The sequence below is a fragment of the Balaenoptera ricei genome, chromosome X (assembly GCF_028023285.1).
Source record: "Balaenoptera ricei isolate mBalRic1 chromosome X, mBalRic1.hap2, whole genome shotgun sequence".
NCBI classification, from domain to species: Eukaryota; Metazoa; Chordata; class Mammalia; order Artiodactyla; family Balaenopteridae; genus Balaenoptera; species Balaenoptera ricei.
The window spans coordinates 8160431-8180077 of record NC_082660.1 but is presented as its reverse complement, the minus strand read 5'-3'; the positions used below and the strand labels follow the sequence as shown (position 1 = coordinate 8180077).

Sequence of the window (19647 nt, the reverse complement as noted above, 5' to 3'; positions counted from 1 at the left end):
TCCTCCACCCTTTCTTTGTGTTATGGTCTCCTGTGCACACCTGTAATACAAAGGCTGCTCCATTCCCCAGCTCCAGGGCACAGCATGGAGCTCTGGTCTGTTATAGCCACTGTCTTCCATCTCTCTTCTCTATGAGAAGGTGGGTTCCATAGAGGAAAAGTTCATTTCATATTTATTGCTATATCCTAGCAATCAAAACAGTAGTAAATAAATGTTTAAATGAATCAGACTTTATATACAGAAATTATGAAGTGCTTTCTCATGCTCTTGAGGGAATTTAGACAGGTGTCATTTCATCATGGCAAAACTCCTGTAGTTTCACTATATCTTATACCCCTTTGTGGATATACAGTATTAATAGTACTTCTTGGCTAATGTTTGTATGTTTAAAATTCCTATGGTTTTATAGTAAACTATATTCAAAAAGCAATTCACAAATTTAGGTTATATTCTTCATGGCCATCTTCTTATTTATTCAAAATTCATTCAGAAATGTTGATAACTTAAGAATCCATCACTTTATTCTATTTTTAAATTAGTCATTTTTTTTTTTTTTAAATATCAGTTCTATTCGTTTAAACTGTCTTTTTTTTTTTAATTTATTTTTGGCTGCATTTGGTCTTCGTTTCTGTGCGAGGGCTTTCTCCATTTGCGGCAAGTGGGGGCCACTCTTCATCACGGTGCGCGGGCCTCTCACTATCGCGGCCTCTCTTGTTGCGGAGCACAGGCTCCAGACGCGCAGGCTCAGTAGTTGTGACTCACGGGCCTTGTCGCTCTGTGACATGTGGGATCTTCCCAGACCAGGGCTCGAACCTGTGTTCCCTGCATTAGCAGGCAGAATCTCAACCACTGCGCCACCAGGGAAGCCCTGTTTTCTTCAAACTTTGAAAGGTGCTTCTAATATTGAAGAATGTTTTAGACTGCTTTGTCTGTATAGATTGAAAAATATGTATACATGTACATTGTGATGGTGATCAGAAAAGTTGAAGTCAAATCAAATAGTTCTGGAAGCTGTTCCAGTAGATTATCAAATTAATACACAATTATTCCCTGGCCAGGGACGGACTCAGATGTGTTGAACAGCTACTTTCCCCCACATAAAAATTATCCTGAATGTCAGCCTGGAATCTGTACAGGATCTACTTCCTCTTCTGTCATCATGCACCATGTGTATTTCTCTTAATACCTGACGTCTTTCAGGTTCTCAGGCACATGAGAGCCTGAAAACAGCTGTAATTAATTATTAACGTACATGTGGAACGTAATTTGTTGCCTTTACGTGGTCGTGTGCAGGGATCAGCTCTCAGTATGCATATTACTTCCTTATTGCTGCTGGAACAGATTACCCCAAACTTGGTGGCTTAAAACAACACAGATTTATTGATACCTGACCTTTTGGAGGTCAGAAGTCTAAAATCAGTCACAACTGGGCTAAAGTCAAGATTTCAGCAGTGCTGTTTCTTTCTGGAGGCTCTAGGACAGAATCCATTTCTTTTCTGGCTTTTAGAAGCCACCCACATTCCTTGGCTTGTGGTTTCTTCATCATATCACTCTGAGCATTGCACCCATCCTGAAATCTCTTTGTCTGGCACAGACTCTCCTGGTTCTCTCTCATAAGGACCCTTATAATTACATTGGGGTCAACCAGATAATCTAGGATATCCCCCATCTCCAGATCCTGCACTTCATCACATCTGCAAAGTCCCTTTTGTCATGTAAGGTAACATATTTTTAAAACTCCTGGGATTAGGATGTGGGCATCTTTGGGGGCCCTTATTCAGCCTGCAGTGACTCTCCGCCACAACTTCCTGGCCAGCAGGTCTTCCTTCCCCTTACGTAACTTCCCAGCACGAGGGTTCCTCTCATGAGCTAGAGCAAGGTAGCGAAGGGGTGTGTGTCCCCAGTTCCAGCCATGGTGATGCGTGGGCTTCATGCTCTGGTGCACCCACTCTACCCTGGACACATGTCCGTGATGGAGAACACAGTAAAATAGAAGAGCAAAGAGACACATAGCTGGGCCCAAAACCACATGAACATCTCCATGGGCCAGAAATAGAGGAAAACTACAAAGCCATGATGGTGGCTTTTTAAGACACAGGCTCCTGGGACTTGGTCTGGAAGAGACTAAAGCAGCTACACCTTCAACTCCTATGGCTAAATAGTTTTGGAAATGTTGGGGTAAAAGGGCTAGAAATGCTCCAGATGGTATGGGAAAGTGAAATCAGGCTCATTGGTTAATGCCATGGGCTGTGTAAGGCTTCTCAGTTCATTCAAAGGGACCGAAAACAGATTATTGCCAGCCTTCACCTAGGGTCATAGCTGTTAGCAAACTTCAGGCCTGGGAGTCTAGAGCAAGTCAGCTGGGTTGGAGCCTGGCTCTGCACTGTTTTCTGATACCTCCACAAAATGGGAGCCTCAGAAATGCAGAGATAATACAAGATTCTGGAATGAGGACCCCCAAGGATGAGGTGAAGGAGACTGTAAAACAGACAGGATAGGCTAAGCAAGGTGGGGGAGGGAGAAAAACATTATGAATGACTTCAGCCCTTGAAAACAGAAACTCAAACCACAATTCCAAAGCAAATAAAGAGATCTTGAATTTCTAAAAATACAGCCAACAAAATCAAAGACATTTTCTCAACTCAGTTGAAATTAATTTTATGTGAAAATGTTAAGAAGATGTTCAAAGAGATACATGAAGGAATGACTTCTATCTTCAAAGAGCAAAAAATTGTGAAATCACAAAAGAAGGATGTGAAATAAGAAAAAAAAATAGATATAAAAATAACAAATTAGAAGTTTCGGAGGGAAAAACGTATGCACTGAAATGGCAAAGAAAACTCAGTGGGAAGGGAATTTTGGAAGCTGAGTTTTAGCCTCCACATAGGGGAGGCTGTCTACACATAAGGATAGGAAACTTGATCCATACTTCACACCACATACAAAAATTAAATGTCAATGGATCATATACCTCAATGTAAAAGGTAAAAACTCTGAAAATTCTAGAAGAAAGAAAACGTGGGAGGAAATCTTGGCGAGCTTTGGTTGGCCAAAGATTATATACACTGGCAGAAACATAAAAGAAATATTTACAAACTATAGAGATAATTATATATTGTATTTCACCAAAAGTAAAAACTTCTCCTCAAAAGGCACTCTTAAGAGAATGTAAAGACAAGCCACATATTAGGGGAAAATACTTATAAATTATTTATTTAATAAAGTAATCGTATCCAGAATATATAACAAGTTCTCAAAACTCATTAATAAGGAAATAGATGACCCCTTCACCAAAATGGATAAAAGATTTGAATAGATACTTTACCAAAGAAGGTATAAGGCTGGCAAGTAAGCACATGAAAAGATGTTCAAAGTCATTAATAATTAAGGAAATGCAAATTAAAACCTCAATGAGATACCACTACTTACCTACTAGGATAGTTAAATTAAAAAGATGGACCATGCCAAGTGTTGGTGAGAATGTGGAGGAACTATAGCTCACACACTGTTTCTAAGAATGGAGACGGTATATTTTAGAAAACTGTTTGGCAGGTTCTTAAGTAGTTAAACATACACTTACCATTCGATCCAGCCATTCTAGGTGTTTACCAAGAAAAATGAAAGCGGATGTTTATATAAAACTTGTATGTGAATTTTCACGTTAATATTAAGGGTAATATTAAGGGTAATTTCCTGACTGGAAATGACCCGAAGTCTATCAACAGATGAATAGATGAGCGGTTTGTGGCATTTCCATACAATGCAGTACTATCCAGCAAGGAGTGAACTCTTCACACATGCAACAACATGAATCTCAATATAATTATTGTGAGTGAAAGAAGCCAGACAGAAAATAGTATATACTGCATGAGTATATTCATACAAAATTCTAGAAATAACACTTTCTAATCATCTACAGTGACAGAAAACAAATCAGTGGACGCTTAGCGATGACTGACAGAGGGGTGGGCGGGATGAATTACAAAGGGACAGGAGGAGAATGGGGGGGGGGTGATATATATGTTCATTATCTTGAATGTGAGGACTGTTTAATGGGTTTACACATATTTGAAAACTAATCAGATTTGTACTTGAAATATGTGCAGTTTCTTACATATTAATTATATCTCAGTAAAGCTGTTAGTAAGACAAGTAAATTGTACATTTATACAATGGAACAGTCTTCAGAAATTAAAAGTAATGAACTAGGGTGATACGTATTCATATGGACAAATCACAAAAATAGAAGCAAGTTTTATGATGATTCTTAGGGAATGAGAAATATTATATAAAGTTTGATGAACTACAAAAAAATCCCATATAATGTTTAGGCATATATACATCAACATGCTTGGGAGTCATCAAGAGGGTGTTCTCCTCTGGAGAGGGACGTGAATTAAATTAGGGAGGGACGCACAAAGGCTTCAATGCCATCGATAATATTTTACTTCCTTTTGAAAAATCAGACGCTAGTATGATGAAAACACTGAGATTTGCTAAAGCCGGTACTGTGTATGGGAAAGTTGATCATATAACTTTAAAAACGGTCCGTATGTTTGAGATGTGTCACTTTTTTAAAGTGCACGTTTGCTCAGGGATATAATCTCAGAAGGCAGTGTTACTCGGGAAAGATGAAGAGACGAAGGCCCCGTTCAGCTTTCCATTGAGAAACTACTTTGGTACACGACCGAGGACTGATTCATCCCAGACCTGGGAATTCACAGTGACTAAGTCCCTGGCCAGGGCATTGGGTGTCAGAGATACGTTTTAAAGAAAAGAACATGGGTGCCGACACCCTGGAAATCAGAGAGGCTGGGCAGGGAGGGCAAGTATGGACTTGGTGCCCAGTCTGGGTGCCCAGGCTGGTGGTTGGGAAGTCTGAAGACACTCAATCCAGAGAAGGGCTAGTGACTTTGCCCTCATCTGTCTCTGGCGCCAATCGCAATGCCATTCGATCTGGAGGAAACAAACGCACCGCAAATCCTCCAACTGGGGAGGTTGCCTATCAGGCGATATTACACATGAGCACATGCTGGTAATTCCTGCTCTCAGACCGTTGCACCTTCTTTGAAATAAATAGCTCAACAGCCTTTATACTTAGACTGATTGAAGAGTCTGAAGCTCTGAGACTCCCCGGGAAAGAACTGGCTTATTTCTTCAGTAATAGGGGATAAATTTCACGCCAACACAGGAAAAGCTGACAGCACACTCCAGATTAAGCCAATTATGTGTCTTTGTTCAGACACATACCTATGGTAGAAGGCTGCAGCTAAAGAGAAAAAGGGTCCCTTCTCGTCACTGCTTTTATGTACTCTGAATCTCCAAAATGTAAGATAATTACCCTGGACTACATGTCAGGGCTTTTGTATAGCCTGATAGAAACACTGAGGACAGTCCTTGTTGATTCAGATACTTGTTTTAATTGAGGACCAATGGTTTGGACCTAACAACTTTGGCATGGGAACCCTACGTATATATAAAAGCATTTAAAATACATTTAAAGAAAAATAAAGGGCCACTTTTAAAAAGCATTTGTAAGGTAAAATAAACAGCAAATAGATTGATTTAAATAGGCCTATGTCCCCAAAAGGAGGCAGAGTATTTCCATGATGAGTGTGGAGTGAATTCCACAAATTATAACGTGCCGTCGCACTTCCCAAAGGAAAAAAAGAACAGTGCCAACGTGGAAAAACTTTTAAGTAATATATTAAAAAAGTGTTTTCTAATGAAGAAATCCGTATATTGCTAAACACTCAGTGTCTGATTCTGAAGTGTGGTACCACATAGGACAGTGTTTCACAGAGTGTGTTCAAATGCAGGGCCATCTGACCAGAATCGTTTAAGTCAGCAAACTTTTTCTGTAAAGGGCCAGATAATGAATATTTTAGGTTTTGCCCTTCGGTCTCTATCGTAACAGGTCGCTGCTGCCCGACAGTGTAGTGTGAAAGCAGCCACAGATGATTCAGAAACAGATGCACGTGCCAGTGTGCCATTAAAACTTTATTTGCACAAACAGGTAGTGTGCTGGATATGGCCCACAGACCATAGTTTGTGAACTAACTTAGAAAAGTTTTTCTTTTCTTTTTTCTTTTTACTGAAACCCACAGTAAAAAATACATGTAACATCAAACCCAGCACTGACACACACACACACAAACACACACACACACACACACACACACACACAACACACACACACACACAGAGAAATAAGTTTTACAAAACTTATCTTGCCCTTTCTACCAGGAATGCTTTCTGCTACCTTCTTTTCTCCTCTCCTCTTTCATTTAGTTTTTTCAATGCTAATCCTGTCCATACGGACGATTCATCACCTGCAGATCAAAAAACATTCATTGCTTGTTAAAATGCAGATTCCTGCCACCCTGCCAATTACAACTCCTCACCTAGGATATGTGAGGGCCGGCCCAAACATCTACAGTTTTTCTTTAACAAAGGTCCCCAGCTGATTCTTGTGCACACCAGGTTTGAAAAGCTCCAATCTGGTATATCAGATGGAATTGTACACTGAACTAAAATTAAAATTACGCCAACAGTTTTCTGTAAAAAATTCCTATATTTTCAAAGGAGGCTCTCATTTTGGCTTGCTTCAACTTATGCATGATTTAGGGCTTTTTTTTTTTTTTCTTGCTTCTTCCTTTTCCTCTTATGTCGCTTTTAATTTCCAGTATCATGATAGAAATTTTTTAAAAAAGAAGAAAATGGAGTTCAAGCATTTTTCCATTTGTCGTCTGTGTGGTCACTATTATTAGGTATACCGAAAGGACATGAAGTTATTCAAAAGGAATATTTGGTCCTTATTTTGTTGTTGCTGTTAGAACTGTATTAAATATCTTCAATTCTGCTATGTAATTGAAAGCATTCTTTATGTTATGTGATTAAATATTTCTTCCTCTGACAATTTCTTATGGATGCATTCTAATACCTTGATTTGGACTCTGTACCTTTCTTAGCTTTACCTCTGGATATAATGATGTTAGCAGCTGAATTCTATTTGGTGTAAAATAAGTGTTATTTTATTCAACTAATGAACACAGTTAATCTGCGGTGATGGTCACTATAATTATATGCAATGAGGTAAATCTTTTACCGGGCTTAAGATAACATACTCTTTGCCCCAGAGTTTTGACACTTCATTTCTCTAAGCCTTTACTTTCAAGAATCTTTCTCACCCTTGCCTGCAGTCTTGTGGCTGATGCCTCACGATTCAGCGTTCATTTCCTTTGTTTGCTGTAGTAGGACAGAGCTGAAATTGGACAGCCCTCAGAGGCCTCAAGTCCTGACATCTCCTTCCTTCCTTTTCTTCGATTAGACTTGCGCAGGGACGATAATGATGACTTGGAGAAAGGAGGAATTTCTTGGAGTTAGCAGGAATTCTGGAGGGAGCCTGAGCCAGCCTTGTCTGTAAAACAGATGAACTGGCCTCCTCCCTACCCTTTCACCCAGGGCTGTTTTCCGTTCCGGAATGATCATAAAGCCGGCCAAGACCTGTCCCAGGCTGTGTGCACCGGGGCACCAGGCGCACGGCAATTCCAATTAGCCGTCTCATTTGAACTTGGCGTCTGGCCAGAGGGCTTCATCTCTGAGCACATTTCAAACACCAGAGCGAATGGTCAAGTGGGTTACCGTGGACTTATCTTGGCCTGCCCCAGAGGTTATGGTCAATTACGTCTGAGGGTCGTTTGCAAGCAAGACGGAATCAGGAGTTGGAATGGAGGTTGGAACCAAACGTGCGTTTTTATCCCGACTGGGAAATGCTTATCAAAATAGTTTTAGTTATCAAGTAAGCACAAAGTGCCTGGAAATGACGTTCCCGGTGAGGGGAAATGGCCCAGCTGTGCTTTTTTTGGCTTTCTCTCATCTGTTCAACAGGAAAAATATTAATCAATGGAAAAAAATGCTCCCTTTCTGTTAATTTAACACATGAGTTTGAGATAGTGTGGGAAATAGTGATACCTAATGTTTTTACATCGCGATTTTATTACATGGATGGCAAAGAACTTCTTAGAAAATGGTTTTGACTTAAGGCACACATTTGTACCTATGGAGGTGTTTTATTTTCTCAATGGCCAGCTGAAAAATTGAACTAGAGAAAGTTTCAGGGTTCCCTACGATCTTACGGTAATTGTGTGAGGGAAGGGGTCTGGTGACCCTCTGTAACGCACACTGGGCAACACCTTTTTCCCCCATCAACAGGGAAGCAATTCGCAATTCAGGGTTTCCTCTTAAAACAAATTAGCAACACTTCTCCAAGGAGATAAAGAATAGCTAAGACAAGAGCGCCATAGCTGGGATTTCCGTCTTTCTCTGCCTCCTTTTTGAACGTTTACTGAAGGATGGCTCGCACACAATAAAACGCACACACCGGGAGGGGTCCAGCCCGACACATTTTCACTAAGCGAGCCCACCCGTGTAACCATCTCCGTGCCTCTTTTGTTCAAGGTGATGAGGCTTCGCAAACTGGCTCAGCAGATTGCAAAGTGCAAACAGTGCATTGAGCGGTCGGCATCACTCATCTCCCAAGCGGAACACTCTCTGAAGGAGAACGATCACGCGCGTTTCCTCCAGACCGCGAAGAATATCACTGAGAGGTGAGTGCGGGGGCTGCTGGGAAATTCTCTGGCGCCTGGGCTCCCGTGTCCGGGGTGTGATTGGTTGGCCTTGGCCTGCCTTGCCTTTGTTTGCATTTTCAAGGCTGAGTACCACAGAGAATAGAGGCTTTGAGGTGCTTTGTTCCAGCTAAAGATGCTTCCCTTTGACATGTCAAAGCCTTTTCAGTATCAACCCAGAGTTCAAGGCCTTTGAAACAAGAGTCCGCCAGTCAGAAAGAATAAAATCAGCCTGCTTTTAGTGGGGGAAGAAAGCTTATGATGGCACAAAACAGCATTTACTGTGACTCTCAGACCTGATCTTATCGTATGCTTGATAACAAAGCATCAAAATGAAGACCAAAACATAAAAGGGAGTCTTTTCTTCCATCTCAGGGCTTATCTAGTTTTAAAAATCGCCCAGGTGTTATTCTCTGTTAGGCCTGTTTTTATTTGGTTGAGAAGCTTTGCCTCTCCTGAAAGGTCAAGGCCGACTCATGTGGGAGAGAAAGAAAGGACAAAACTGTCAGCTTCATACCTCCTTCTTTTAAAATATTCTTTATTCTATGGTAGGGGGACATAAAAATGACATGATTTGAGTGGGCAGGTCAGCAGTGAAACCGACAGGGGTCAGTGTGCCTTCAGTACTCGTACTTGATGGGCATAAAATTACTCACCTTCACGGATGCAAACACCTATAGCAATTCTTGTGGAGCCCAGGAAAAGCACCTAACGCCACCTAAATGACATCTCCAACCAATGCCAGTGGCCTTGACTCTTCATTCGTTCAAAGTTTCAGAGTCAGCTGATCCTTTTCCAAAGCCATAATAGAAGACTATCCCTAGAAGACCGCCGGACAGCTCCTTCATGCTGGTCTATTATCCTAGAGCAGGAGTCTGCAAACTTTGCCTGTAAAGGACCAGAGAGTAAATATTTTCAGCTTTGCAGGTTATCAGGTCCCCATCACAACTACTCAACTCTGGGTAGGTCTCCAGCAGCCTAGCCTAGATGGAAATGAATGGGTGAGGGTGTGTTCCAATAAGACCATTGACAAAAAACAGGCGGCAGGCCAGATTTGGCCCTCGGGTGGTACTTTGCCAACCTTTGGCCTAGAGCAAAAAATACCATCTTCTGACTTGAATTTCTTCGAGGAAGGAGAAAGAAAACTAATGCTTATGGAGGGCTTGCTTGTGTTGCACACTTGCTAATTCTCAAAATACCGCATAGAGGTAGGCAGTGGTATTTCCGTTTTCAGTGTTCCTTCAATGGGAGGAGGGTAGAGTATCTTTACAACTCTGGTCGAGAATCCAACCGGCTTCTTTGTGTTACTTCTTCTATTTGAGAGAATTTCCTCTGAGACTGGTTAGATACTTATCTCTTCCAAAGCACGTGGATAACAGCTGGTTATCATACCTTTTATATCCTTAAAATGATCTCCTCCCTTCTCCAAGAGCGGCCAGCTTCTTTCCTCATGACTCGTAGGTTCCAAGTATTTAATTGTCTTCGCTGCTCTCAACTGCCTCCAGTTGCCTGAAATATTCATGCTAAAGTTAAAAACTGCAAACAGCGCTAATACTCCAGTGTACCCAGGACACTCTACTAGACAGCGTTTACACTTACGTCATGGTTTCCAACTGGGATCCAGTAGTACTTTTCTCCAGCTATAAATTGTGAGATGTCCAGATGAAATGGCTAGTGTGAGCTGCATGTCTCAGCAATCCCTAAAAATCCGATCCAGTCTAACACGAATAAATTCTCACCTAGACGGGGGGAGAATGTGGCCCCATAACAGTCAAGAGAGAACTTAACTGGAAGCTAAGACCTGCATTTGAAGTCTAACACAAGCGCATGGATGCCCACATGTGATCTCCCTCAGACGCAGCAGGTCATACCTGGATCCATTCAGCTCTACCTCTCACAAGCCCATCTCATCAAGAACAGAAACATGACTGATTGCTCTTTCTACAAATGAGTTGTATCATATACTGTATTCTCAAGCCTCACTAATATACAGTTCTTCATGTGATTGTATGTACACTTTTCTAAAATGATGTTAAATTAGCAAAACTCTTCACTAAATCCAGGCATAAGTAAGTTGGCCCACTGCTTATGAGAAGTCTAAACTTCCATCAAGTTTGAATACGTAGTGCCTGTAAAATTTTGCTAGGAGCCCTTGTCCCTGTGTTTCTGCATCCTATCTCTTTCTGTCTCTATTTGTCAATCCTCTTGGTCAATTCCTGAGCCCTTTTCCCTTTCTAGCAATTAGAATATAGTAAAAAGGCACTGGGCTTGGACTTGGAATTTGGAATCCTGGGTTCAAATCCTAGAACTCTCACTTTTTGACTGTGGTTCTTTGGGTTTCTCCAAGAGCTATTTTTTTTAAAAAAAAACATTTTTTTTTATTTTTTGGCTGCGTTGGGTCTTAGTTGCAGCACGCGGGATCTTTTTTTTTTTATATAAATTTATTTATATATTATTTATCTTTGGCTGCGTTGGGTCTTTTGTTGCTGCGAGCGGGGGCTACTCTTCGTTGCGGTGCGCGGGCTTCTCATTGCGGTGGCTTCTCTTGTTGTGGAGCATGGGCTCTAGGCATGCGGGCTTCAGTAGTTGTGGCACGCAGGCTCAGTAGTTGTGGCACACGGGCTTAGTTGCTCCGCAGCATGTGCGATCTTCCCTGACCAGGGCTTGAACCCCTGTCCCCTGCATTGGCAGGCGCATTCTTAACCACCATGCCACCAGGGAAGTCCCACGCAGGATCTTTCGTTGTGACGCGTGGGCTCTTCATTGCAGCGCGCAGGCTTCTCTCTAGTTGTGGCGCGTGGGCTCCAGAGTGCGGGCTCTGTAGTTGTGGCATGCAGGCTTAGTTGCCCCGCGGCATGTGGGATCTTAGTTCCCCGACTAGGGATTGAACCAGCGTCCCCTGCATTGCAAGATGGATTCTTAACCACTGGACCACCAGGGAAGTCCCCAAGAGCTATTTTTGACTTAGAAAACTGGACTCATACTAGCTACCTCTATCAGTAGTTGGGAGTTGTGATAACATTGCTGGCGACTCCTATAAACAGGCCTTAAGTGTTGTAGATAGATAGTCCATAATGTTTGTTAGATTTATGTTTTCATATTACTTAACATTCTTCTCTAGAACGTGACTTCATAGTTGTGTTTCCTGTTGTGTCTGCCTTGGGCTTTGGCGCCTGTGTATTTCTAAACCATCTTTATTCTTCTATTCAAGGGTGGAATGCCCAGAACAAGCTTTTAATCCCGCAGGCCTTCCTAAAGTGAGAGTTGGATGTGATTTTTCTGCATCGTTAAACCACTTGAAGTGGATATGTTCGCCCACAAGCTGAATCAGACCACGACAAGTTTTTCAATTCAGAAACATCAGAAAACCCCAAGTAGAGAGAGAGCCTCAAGTTTTACATTGTAGGAGATGCATATGCTTTGGAATCAAGCGCTTGGCTCTGCTAATTGCTCAGGAGTAATTACGGGTAGCACTAGGGCTGCTCCCTAATACTTGTGAGTCTCATTTTGCTCATGTGCTCCCAGCGGGCAGGACCCCTAGCCACCTTGTTTTCACCATTATGGCCCCAGCACATAGCAAACTGCCTGATCTGAATGAATGTGTGAACAAATCTATAAAACAGGGCCGATTATTCCTACCTAATATGGTTGCTGTAGGGATAAAATGAAATAATGTAGTAAAGATATTAGCTGAGTTCCTGTCTCAAGGTGAACTTCCAACAAATGCTAATTTCCTTCCTTCGCACTCACTAAATGGATGCAAATGGATTGTATAATGTACTATATGCTCAAGCCTCGCTAATATATATAGTTCTTGGTGTGATTCAATGTGCACTTTTCTAAGATGATGTTAAATAAGCAAAACTCTTCACTCAATCCAAGCATAAGAAAGTTGGTCTACTACTTATGAGACATCTAAAATTGAAATCATTTTTAGCAGCAAATTATCTGTATCAAGAGGATGATAAAAAGAAAATTCCCTCTGAACAGTACTGTTTTTCAGAGTTCCTAGGAGGGACTCAGACTTCACTGGATGACTCCTCTGTCCCTCACTGCCACAGGCAATTCAAGGATCCAACAGACTTCCCCAGAATACAAAACCGAGAACTCCAGTTATCAACTGGAGTGCATCTGATGAGTGATTTTTGAAATGTGTTCTACAGGGTGTTAATTGGTGTTAAAACAACAAGGTTCCAGGGTCAAACGCATTTGGGAATTCCTGAGCTGACTAAAGTAAACCACATTTTGTTACTGTGAGAACTCACCGGGTTTTAACCATGGTGATGTGTGTCGTAGCCCACCTGCCCGAGAGAGACCCATTTAAGTGCCATTGTCAGGCGGTCGGGCATGGGGGAATAATAAGCGGGAAGGGTAGAGCATCTTCCCCTGGTGTTGACTGTTTGGCAGAAATCTTGGAAGCACTCTAGCTCTAGACATGTCTTCCTTCCAGAAAACTGGCCCCATGTGGCTGCTAGCAACTGAGTGTCATGGAGATTAGGGACATCGAAGTCAAAATAGAAAGGGGAAGTAACGTGCAGCCCACCCCATTAAGTGTCAAGGTAGGACACAATGCCCTTATTTGCTCCAGTGTGTTAAGAGCTTGACACACACACACACCCACAAGCACGTGCACACATATTCCCGTACACACACACACACACACACACACACACGACTCTAAAAGCACAGAATTGAGAAAGTGGCATGTGCTGATGGCCCTGGTGGATTTTGGCAATTTATCTGAAAGGCCAAGAGATGGGCAACAAGGATTTGGGGAAGAAAAACATAGCCTAAAATGTTGAATTTGGCAGATCTCCGCTTGCCTGTCAGTCCAATTAAGAATTTGAAATTGTAGCCAAAGATAAATGTCTTTCCTTCTATCAGAAAAAATGTGTAGGTGTTAAAAGCTGCAATCGTCTCCAAAGAGTCTTGCTGTCAGTCTTTGCCTCCCAGGCTTAGGAACTTTCAGCCTTTCTGTTCCCACTCTACAAAGTTCCCACCATCAAGATGTCAGGCATTGTCAACAGTGTCCCTTGACTAAAGCATGGTTTAGTTAATTGTTTGTGGACCATAGAACCAGGAGAAAGTTGGGAATGAAATCTATTTTGGATGAACCTGAACAGAAGCTTGTGCCACTGGACAGGGGAAGTACCAGCTTGAGATTATCTGTTCAGAGCATTCGAGATCTCCTAACCTGGTGAGCACAAGATCTATGCCACGCGGAAACAGCAGAGAAACACAATAGAAAGTTCGGTGCTTGTTTCATGATAGCTTGGTGCAGTTCTCCCTGTTGGACATCATGAAACAGAAATAACTGGGGTTTCACTTTGAAATTTTTATTCGAGGAGTTCAAATGGCACTGTAGCATTTCTTTGAACCTTTCTGCATTGATGCAAATATTTTGGGCTCGTCAGTAAATGACATATTTGAAGGGCTTAGTCAGTATTTGTTGAATATTTGGTGACTAATCCTAAGATCTCTGAGTTTGAAGGAGTTTTTGTGATTATCGGTCATAAGGAAAGCGTTTTTTAAGTCCAGTTTGACCGTCTGTGAAAATTGCCTAGCAACCATCCCTTTATCCATCAGTCTGAATTAGCAGTTGTTTGTCATAATAATTAGTCCGATTCTCTTGGGTGCAATAATTAGCTAATAAAATCACACAACTCTGCTCCTCACTGTTTCTTGGTGAAAGGATCAGGTGGTGAATTTAGATTCTCTACCCTCATTCAAACACTTGAAACTTTTCTTTCCAGAGTTTATTCCTCTTCAAACTTTCATGTATGGATCTCAGTATCATTCCAATTATTACTTTGTTGATTATCTTCTCTACTTCCCTCCCTATATAGCACTGAATGTGCACCAGAAGTACAATTATAGAAACTTTATCTCTAAGGATTTCGAGCATTTCATAGGTGTAACTTTTTTATTGAGGTGAAATTTGCATAACATAAAATTAACCATTTTAAAGTGACCAATTCATTGGCATTTAGTACATTCACAGTGTTGTACAATTCCTGCCTCTATCAAGTTCTGAATTATTTTCATCACCCCAAGAGAAAAGCCCACACCCATTATGTAATCACTCTCCATTGTCCCCTCCCCCAGCCCCTGGCAACCACTGATTTACCTTCTGTCTCTATGGATTTGCCTATTCTGGACATTTCATACAAGTGCCTCATACAGTATATGGCCTTTTGTGTCTGGCTTCTTTCACTTATCATAATACTTTCAGGGTTCATCCATGTCATAGCATATATCAGTATTTCATTCCTTTTTATGGCTGAAAAATATTCCACTGTATAGATGTGCCCACAGATGTAATTTTTATAGCCAAGATATATTTCTTTATAAAATCCAAAACTTTAAGAGCCATTGAGAGATGCAAGAGGAGATCTATCTTTTAGTGTAACCAGGTTGAAATGTTTCTAGATTAAATGGAAGAGTACAGACCTAGAATTCTCTTCCTGGCTGCTGCCAGCTAGCTGTATGGTCTTGTATAAATGAGCATCAGTGCCCTTCTCATTAGAAAATAAGTAACTAGGTTATGGCTAAATCATTTAAAGGTTGTTTCTTTGCTCAAAAATTCCCAGTACCCTACACAGTATCCTACACATAGTAGGTCCTTGGTGGTGTTTATTGAACTTCCTGAAATACCAAAATCAAGATTATGAGTCTAGCATAGTTTGATGTGCTCAGAAGTGGTTTACATCATCCCATAATTACCTTGTTCTTAGAAGAATCACTTGCATTGTTAATTAGTCAAAATGTTCTGCTATTAATAATAACTTTCCCAATCAACGTGAGAGTCCATTGCAGGAGACCAATACATACCAATAGCTTGCTTTATAGATTATAAACGAGAAGTCTAACTAACAACCTTAATGAAGAGGAGAAACGGTGGACCCATCAGGGGAATTTGTGAGAAAGCTCATGTATATTTTCCATGGCATCTGCTGGGAATATGGTGCAAGAACATGAAGACAAGGAGAATGAAAACGAGCCTGACAAAAACTCCTTTTTTAATGTTTATTTTTAGGGAGAGGCTAGTCATTGATTAAACTAATCCAATATCTGGAAACATTCTTTTTTAATCTTCACTTTGCCTTTTATGCAGCTTGAAATTTGGGAGACTCTTCTTTGAAGTGGAGCAGGGTCGAGTCTGAAAGGAACAAACAGTTTCCCAGACAGATGTGTGAAGAAATGCCTGGAGCTATGTGCTTCTCGCTGGGGTTAGATGTGCGGGGGCCAGAGAGTTAAATATACAGCAATGTGAAATATGAATATTCTTTCGCCTCCACGGGGAATTTTTTTCCGATAGTAAAAAGGAAGGGAGGAAGCCATTCCACTGTTTTCCCAGTTCCTCTGCCTTCTCTCGTAGCTTATACTCATTTGCATTGTGTTGCCTGTTGTGCCATTCCGAGATTTTTCTTAAGGCTCACGTGTAAAAAGAGCACTGGTTTTATTTTTTGACATTTTTTAAATTTTATTTTTTTTAATGGAAGTATAGTTGAATTACAATGTGTTAATTTTTGCTGTACAGCAAAGTGATTCAGTTATATATACCTTATTTTTTTAATATTCTTTTCCATTATGGTTTATCACAGGATATTGAATATAGTTCCCTTTGCTATACGGTAGGACCTTGTTGTTTATCCATCCTATATATAATAGCTTACATCAAAAACAGCACTATTTTGGACTCCCCTGGTGGCGCAGTGGTTAAGAATCCGTCTGCCAAGGCAGGGGACACGGGTTCGAGCCCTGGTCCGGGAAGATCCCACATGCCGCGGAGCAACTAAGCCTGTGCGCCACAACTACTGAGCCTGCGCTCTAGAGCCCGTGAGCCACAACTACTGAGCCCGTGTGCCACAACTACCGAAGCCCGTGCGCCTAGAGCCTGTGCTCTGCAGCAAGAGAAGCCATCACAATGAGAAGCCCGTGCACCGCAACAAAGAGTAGCCCCTGCTTGCCGCAACTAGAGAAAACCCGCACGCAGCAATGAAGACCCAACACAGCCAAAAATAAATTAATTAATTTAAAAAAAACAGCACGATTTTTAAATGATATTTCTTTTCGTTTTATTTTTTCACTCTGATGCAGTGATGGTAAAAGCCAGCTTGACATTTCTAAAAAGTTGTTTTGTTTCAATTATAGAGTCTCCATGGCAACGGCATCATCCCAGGTGCTAATTCCTGAAATCAACCTCAACGACACATTTGACACCTTTGCCTTAGATTTTTCACGAGAGAAGAAATTGCTAGAATGTCTGGATTACCTTACAGGTATTGTCTTTTGTGTTTTCTTTAATACTGGGTATGTTCAGTGATACAAACTTTGACACTTGATCAGTGTCCTAAAACCAGAGGTGTGGGCTTCTGATTTAGGAATGAAGTCTAATATTCCTGTAAAACATTTTTGGTATTCCTTTGGTTTTTGTTTTTTTTTCAAGCAAAATAATACAGTCCAAGACTAAACTGGGGACAGAGGCAAAAAGAGAATCTCAGTCATTGAAAGCATACTTACCACCATTTCCCGCACTCTCGGCGTGTGGGTACCACACATGATACGTCTGTTGGCCATCAGAGAGGTGCATGAGGCCGCGTGGCTGTTTTCCATTTCATGTCAGCAAGGCAGATGACTCTCACAGTGCCTTGGCAGAGAAAAACTTAGCAGCTAACTCTAATGGGGTATCTACCCTGCTCTGGCTCTTTGTGTTTGTTTAATCTTCCCAACATCGAATTGAGGTGAAGTATTATAATCCTCATTTTGCAGACGACAGAGGTCATCCATCTCGCTGGAGGTGAGATAGCTAGGGAGAGGCAGAATTAGGATTTAGCTCAGGTCTGTACAGACTCCAAAGACCTCCATACTTTCTAGTAAAAGACTGAATTTCATCTTGGCAAAGGTCACCATGGCAGATGTCCCAAAAATCACACTTGTATTCCTAGTGCCATGTTTCAGTTCTGTGCTTTCTGATAGGCATTTTTTGTGTGTGGTGGGGGGTGAGGTCAAGCTTAAAAAACAAAAGCAGCCATAATAAAAGGAACCTCTGGCTACTCCTATTCCTAACCATGCTTCCAAATTTTTCTTAGCCGTCGACTGCTAAGGCAAGAACTGACCACATTCGCTCATAGAATGTGGACTGTTTAGATGACTTTATTTGTGTTATCCAAAGCCGCGGGTGCCGCGGGGACTTCAGAGAAGCTCCGCGTATACAGTGAAGCCAGCTGTGCACTGAATTTAGGATGTGCCACCTTCAAGAGACCACATCCCTAACTTAGCGCGGCACCAGTGTCTCCACTCTCATTGTGTATGTGTGTTTGTGGGAGAGCAGTTGGGAAAGGGGAAGCAGGAGAGACGGAGCATTGGGTGATGTTTATTTTTACAGTCTGTGGCTAGAAAGCAAAGGATTTCTATGTTCAAGGAGCACTGTACCCAGATCAGTTTTTTTTTTCTTTGCCTGGACCCGAGGTGCCGGTTTTAGCCTTTGTGCATTTGCAAGGGAGGCGAGTCACCCCAGAAACATCTTCTTATCTTAGGTAATTCTTTCACACCATACCATGCCTATGAAGGAAGAAAGAAGTTGACTCAAAAAGCACGTCCAGTAAGAAACCAAACTCGATTTCAACTATTTATGAATGTAGCTTTTCACTCTGAGATTTACCTCGACTAACACTATGCCACAGAACTTTCTAGGACGATAGAAACACACTGCACTGTCCAGTAGGGTACCTGCTAGCCACGTGGGGCTGTGTTGAAAATCTGAAATGTGGTTAGTGAGTTTTTACTTTTGTTTCACTTTAATTAAAGTGAAATGTAAAGAGCCACACGGAGCTCGTGGCTACTGTGTTGGACCCTGCAGGTGAGCCTTTCTCAGGCTGAGCTGCTTTTTATGATGGCATCCTATTAAAAATCTCCTGTTTTCTTATATCATTTGGGAATGAGTGTGGTCACAGCAACAGAAAATCCAGTTAGCAGTGACTAAACCCATCAGACAGTGTTCCTATCAGAGAAACAGGAGGACAGAGGCTTCTGTTGCCGTCCAGGGCTGGGCAGCGGCTCAGTGATGACTTCGGACCCCAGGCTCTTCCTCTTTTTGTGCTCTGCCATCTTCACTGTCTTGCCACATGACTGCCTAACTATTCCACCTCCAAGCGTTACGCCCAAGTTACAGACAAAAAGAGAGGGACAGATGGGAAATGATGACCAAAAGCTCTGTCAGCCAAGTCTGTTTATGAGGAAAACCAAAAGCTTGCTCAGAAGATCCATCTAGCAGACTTCCACTTGTGTCTTGTGGGCTAGATCCATGTCATAAGGTCACGCCCAAGGGCAGAGAAGACTGAAAAATGTTTGGCCGGGCACGTGGCCATTCTGCACAAAATCAGTGTCTTATTGTCAAGAATGCCCTCCCCATTTCCCCAAAATTGTTGAATAGCATTTCGATAACGTATGCCCATTCTAATCTCTACGTGAATGCCAGAGTACTGACTACAGGGGAAATTGTGAGAGTAGTTTGCACTGACTTGTAGAGTGTACACCATATATCATCCCGATGGCTGTTTATGCCAAACTAAAGACCATATGGGGTACCTGCTATTATGCCTTCTTAGCTGTCACCCTCCAATACAAATTTGGACCGTTTCTAGACATAACATCGATCCTGGCCATAACATACAATGCTTGGCTGATATTGCCAAGTCCAAATAGTTTATCAGACATTCGTAAGCAGGAAATGAAGTGTTTGTGGAGTATTAGCCCACCATTTCTTGTGTCCTGTTTATGGACAGAGGCAAGAAAATAACAGTTCTGGTATACCAATTGCATGAATACTGAAATTGGCAGCATGCTGCTGTTCTCGTTTACTGTAAATTGGATATTGACTTTTCAGGACAAACCCATTGGGTTTATAATCAAAACAGGGTTAGTCTGCCTGGCTGTGAAAACAAGATTTTTTTTTTTTCGCCTCTGACATGCCTCTAAATGGTATGTCAAGTGAATAACCCAGAGAGGTGACATTCCC

The 19647-nt window shown here is 41.7% G+C and overlaps 1 protein-coding gene across 4 annotated transcripts in view; it reads left to right on the top strand.

Annotated features, from left to right (window-relative positions):
• Window positions 1-19647, top strand: part of MID1 (midline 1) — a 603969-nt gene that overhangs the window by 544781 nt on the left and 39541 nt on the right. For all 4 annotated transcript variants that reach the window (XM_059911918.1, XM_059911916.1, XM_059911915.1 and 1 more), the window contains exons 5-6: window positions 8461-8609; window positions 16782-16909. In XM_059911918.1, coding sequence (XP_059767901.1) covers window positions 8461-8609; window positions 16782-16909 — 277 coding nt within the window. The remainder of the gene's footprint in view (window positions 1-8460; window positions 8610-16781; window positions 16910-19647) is intronic.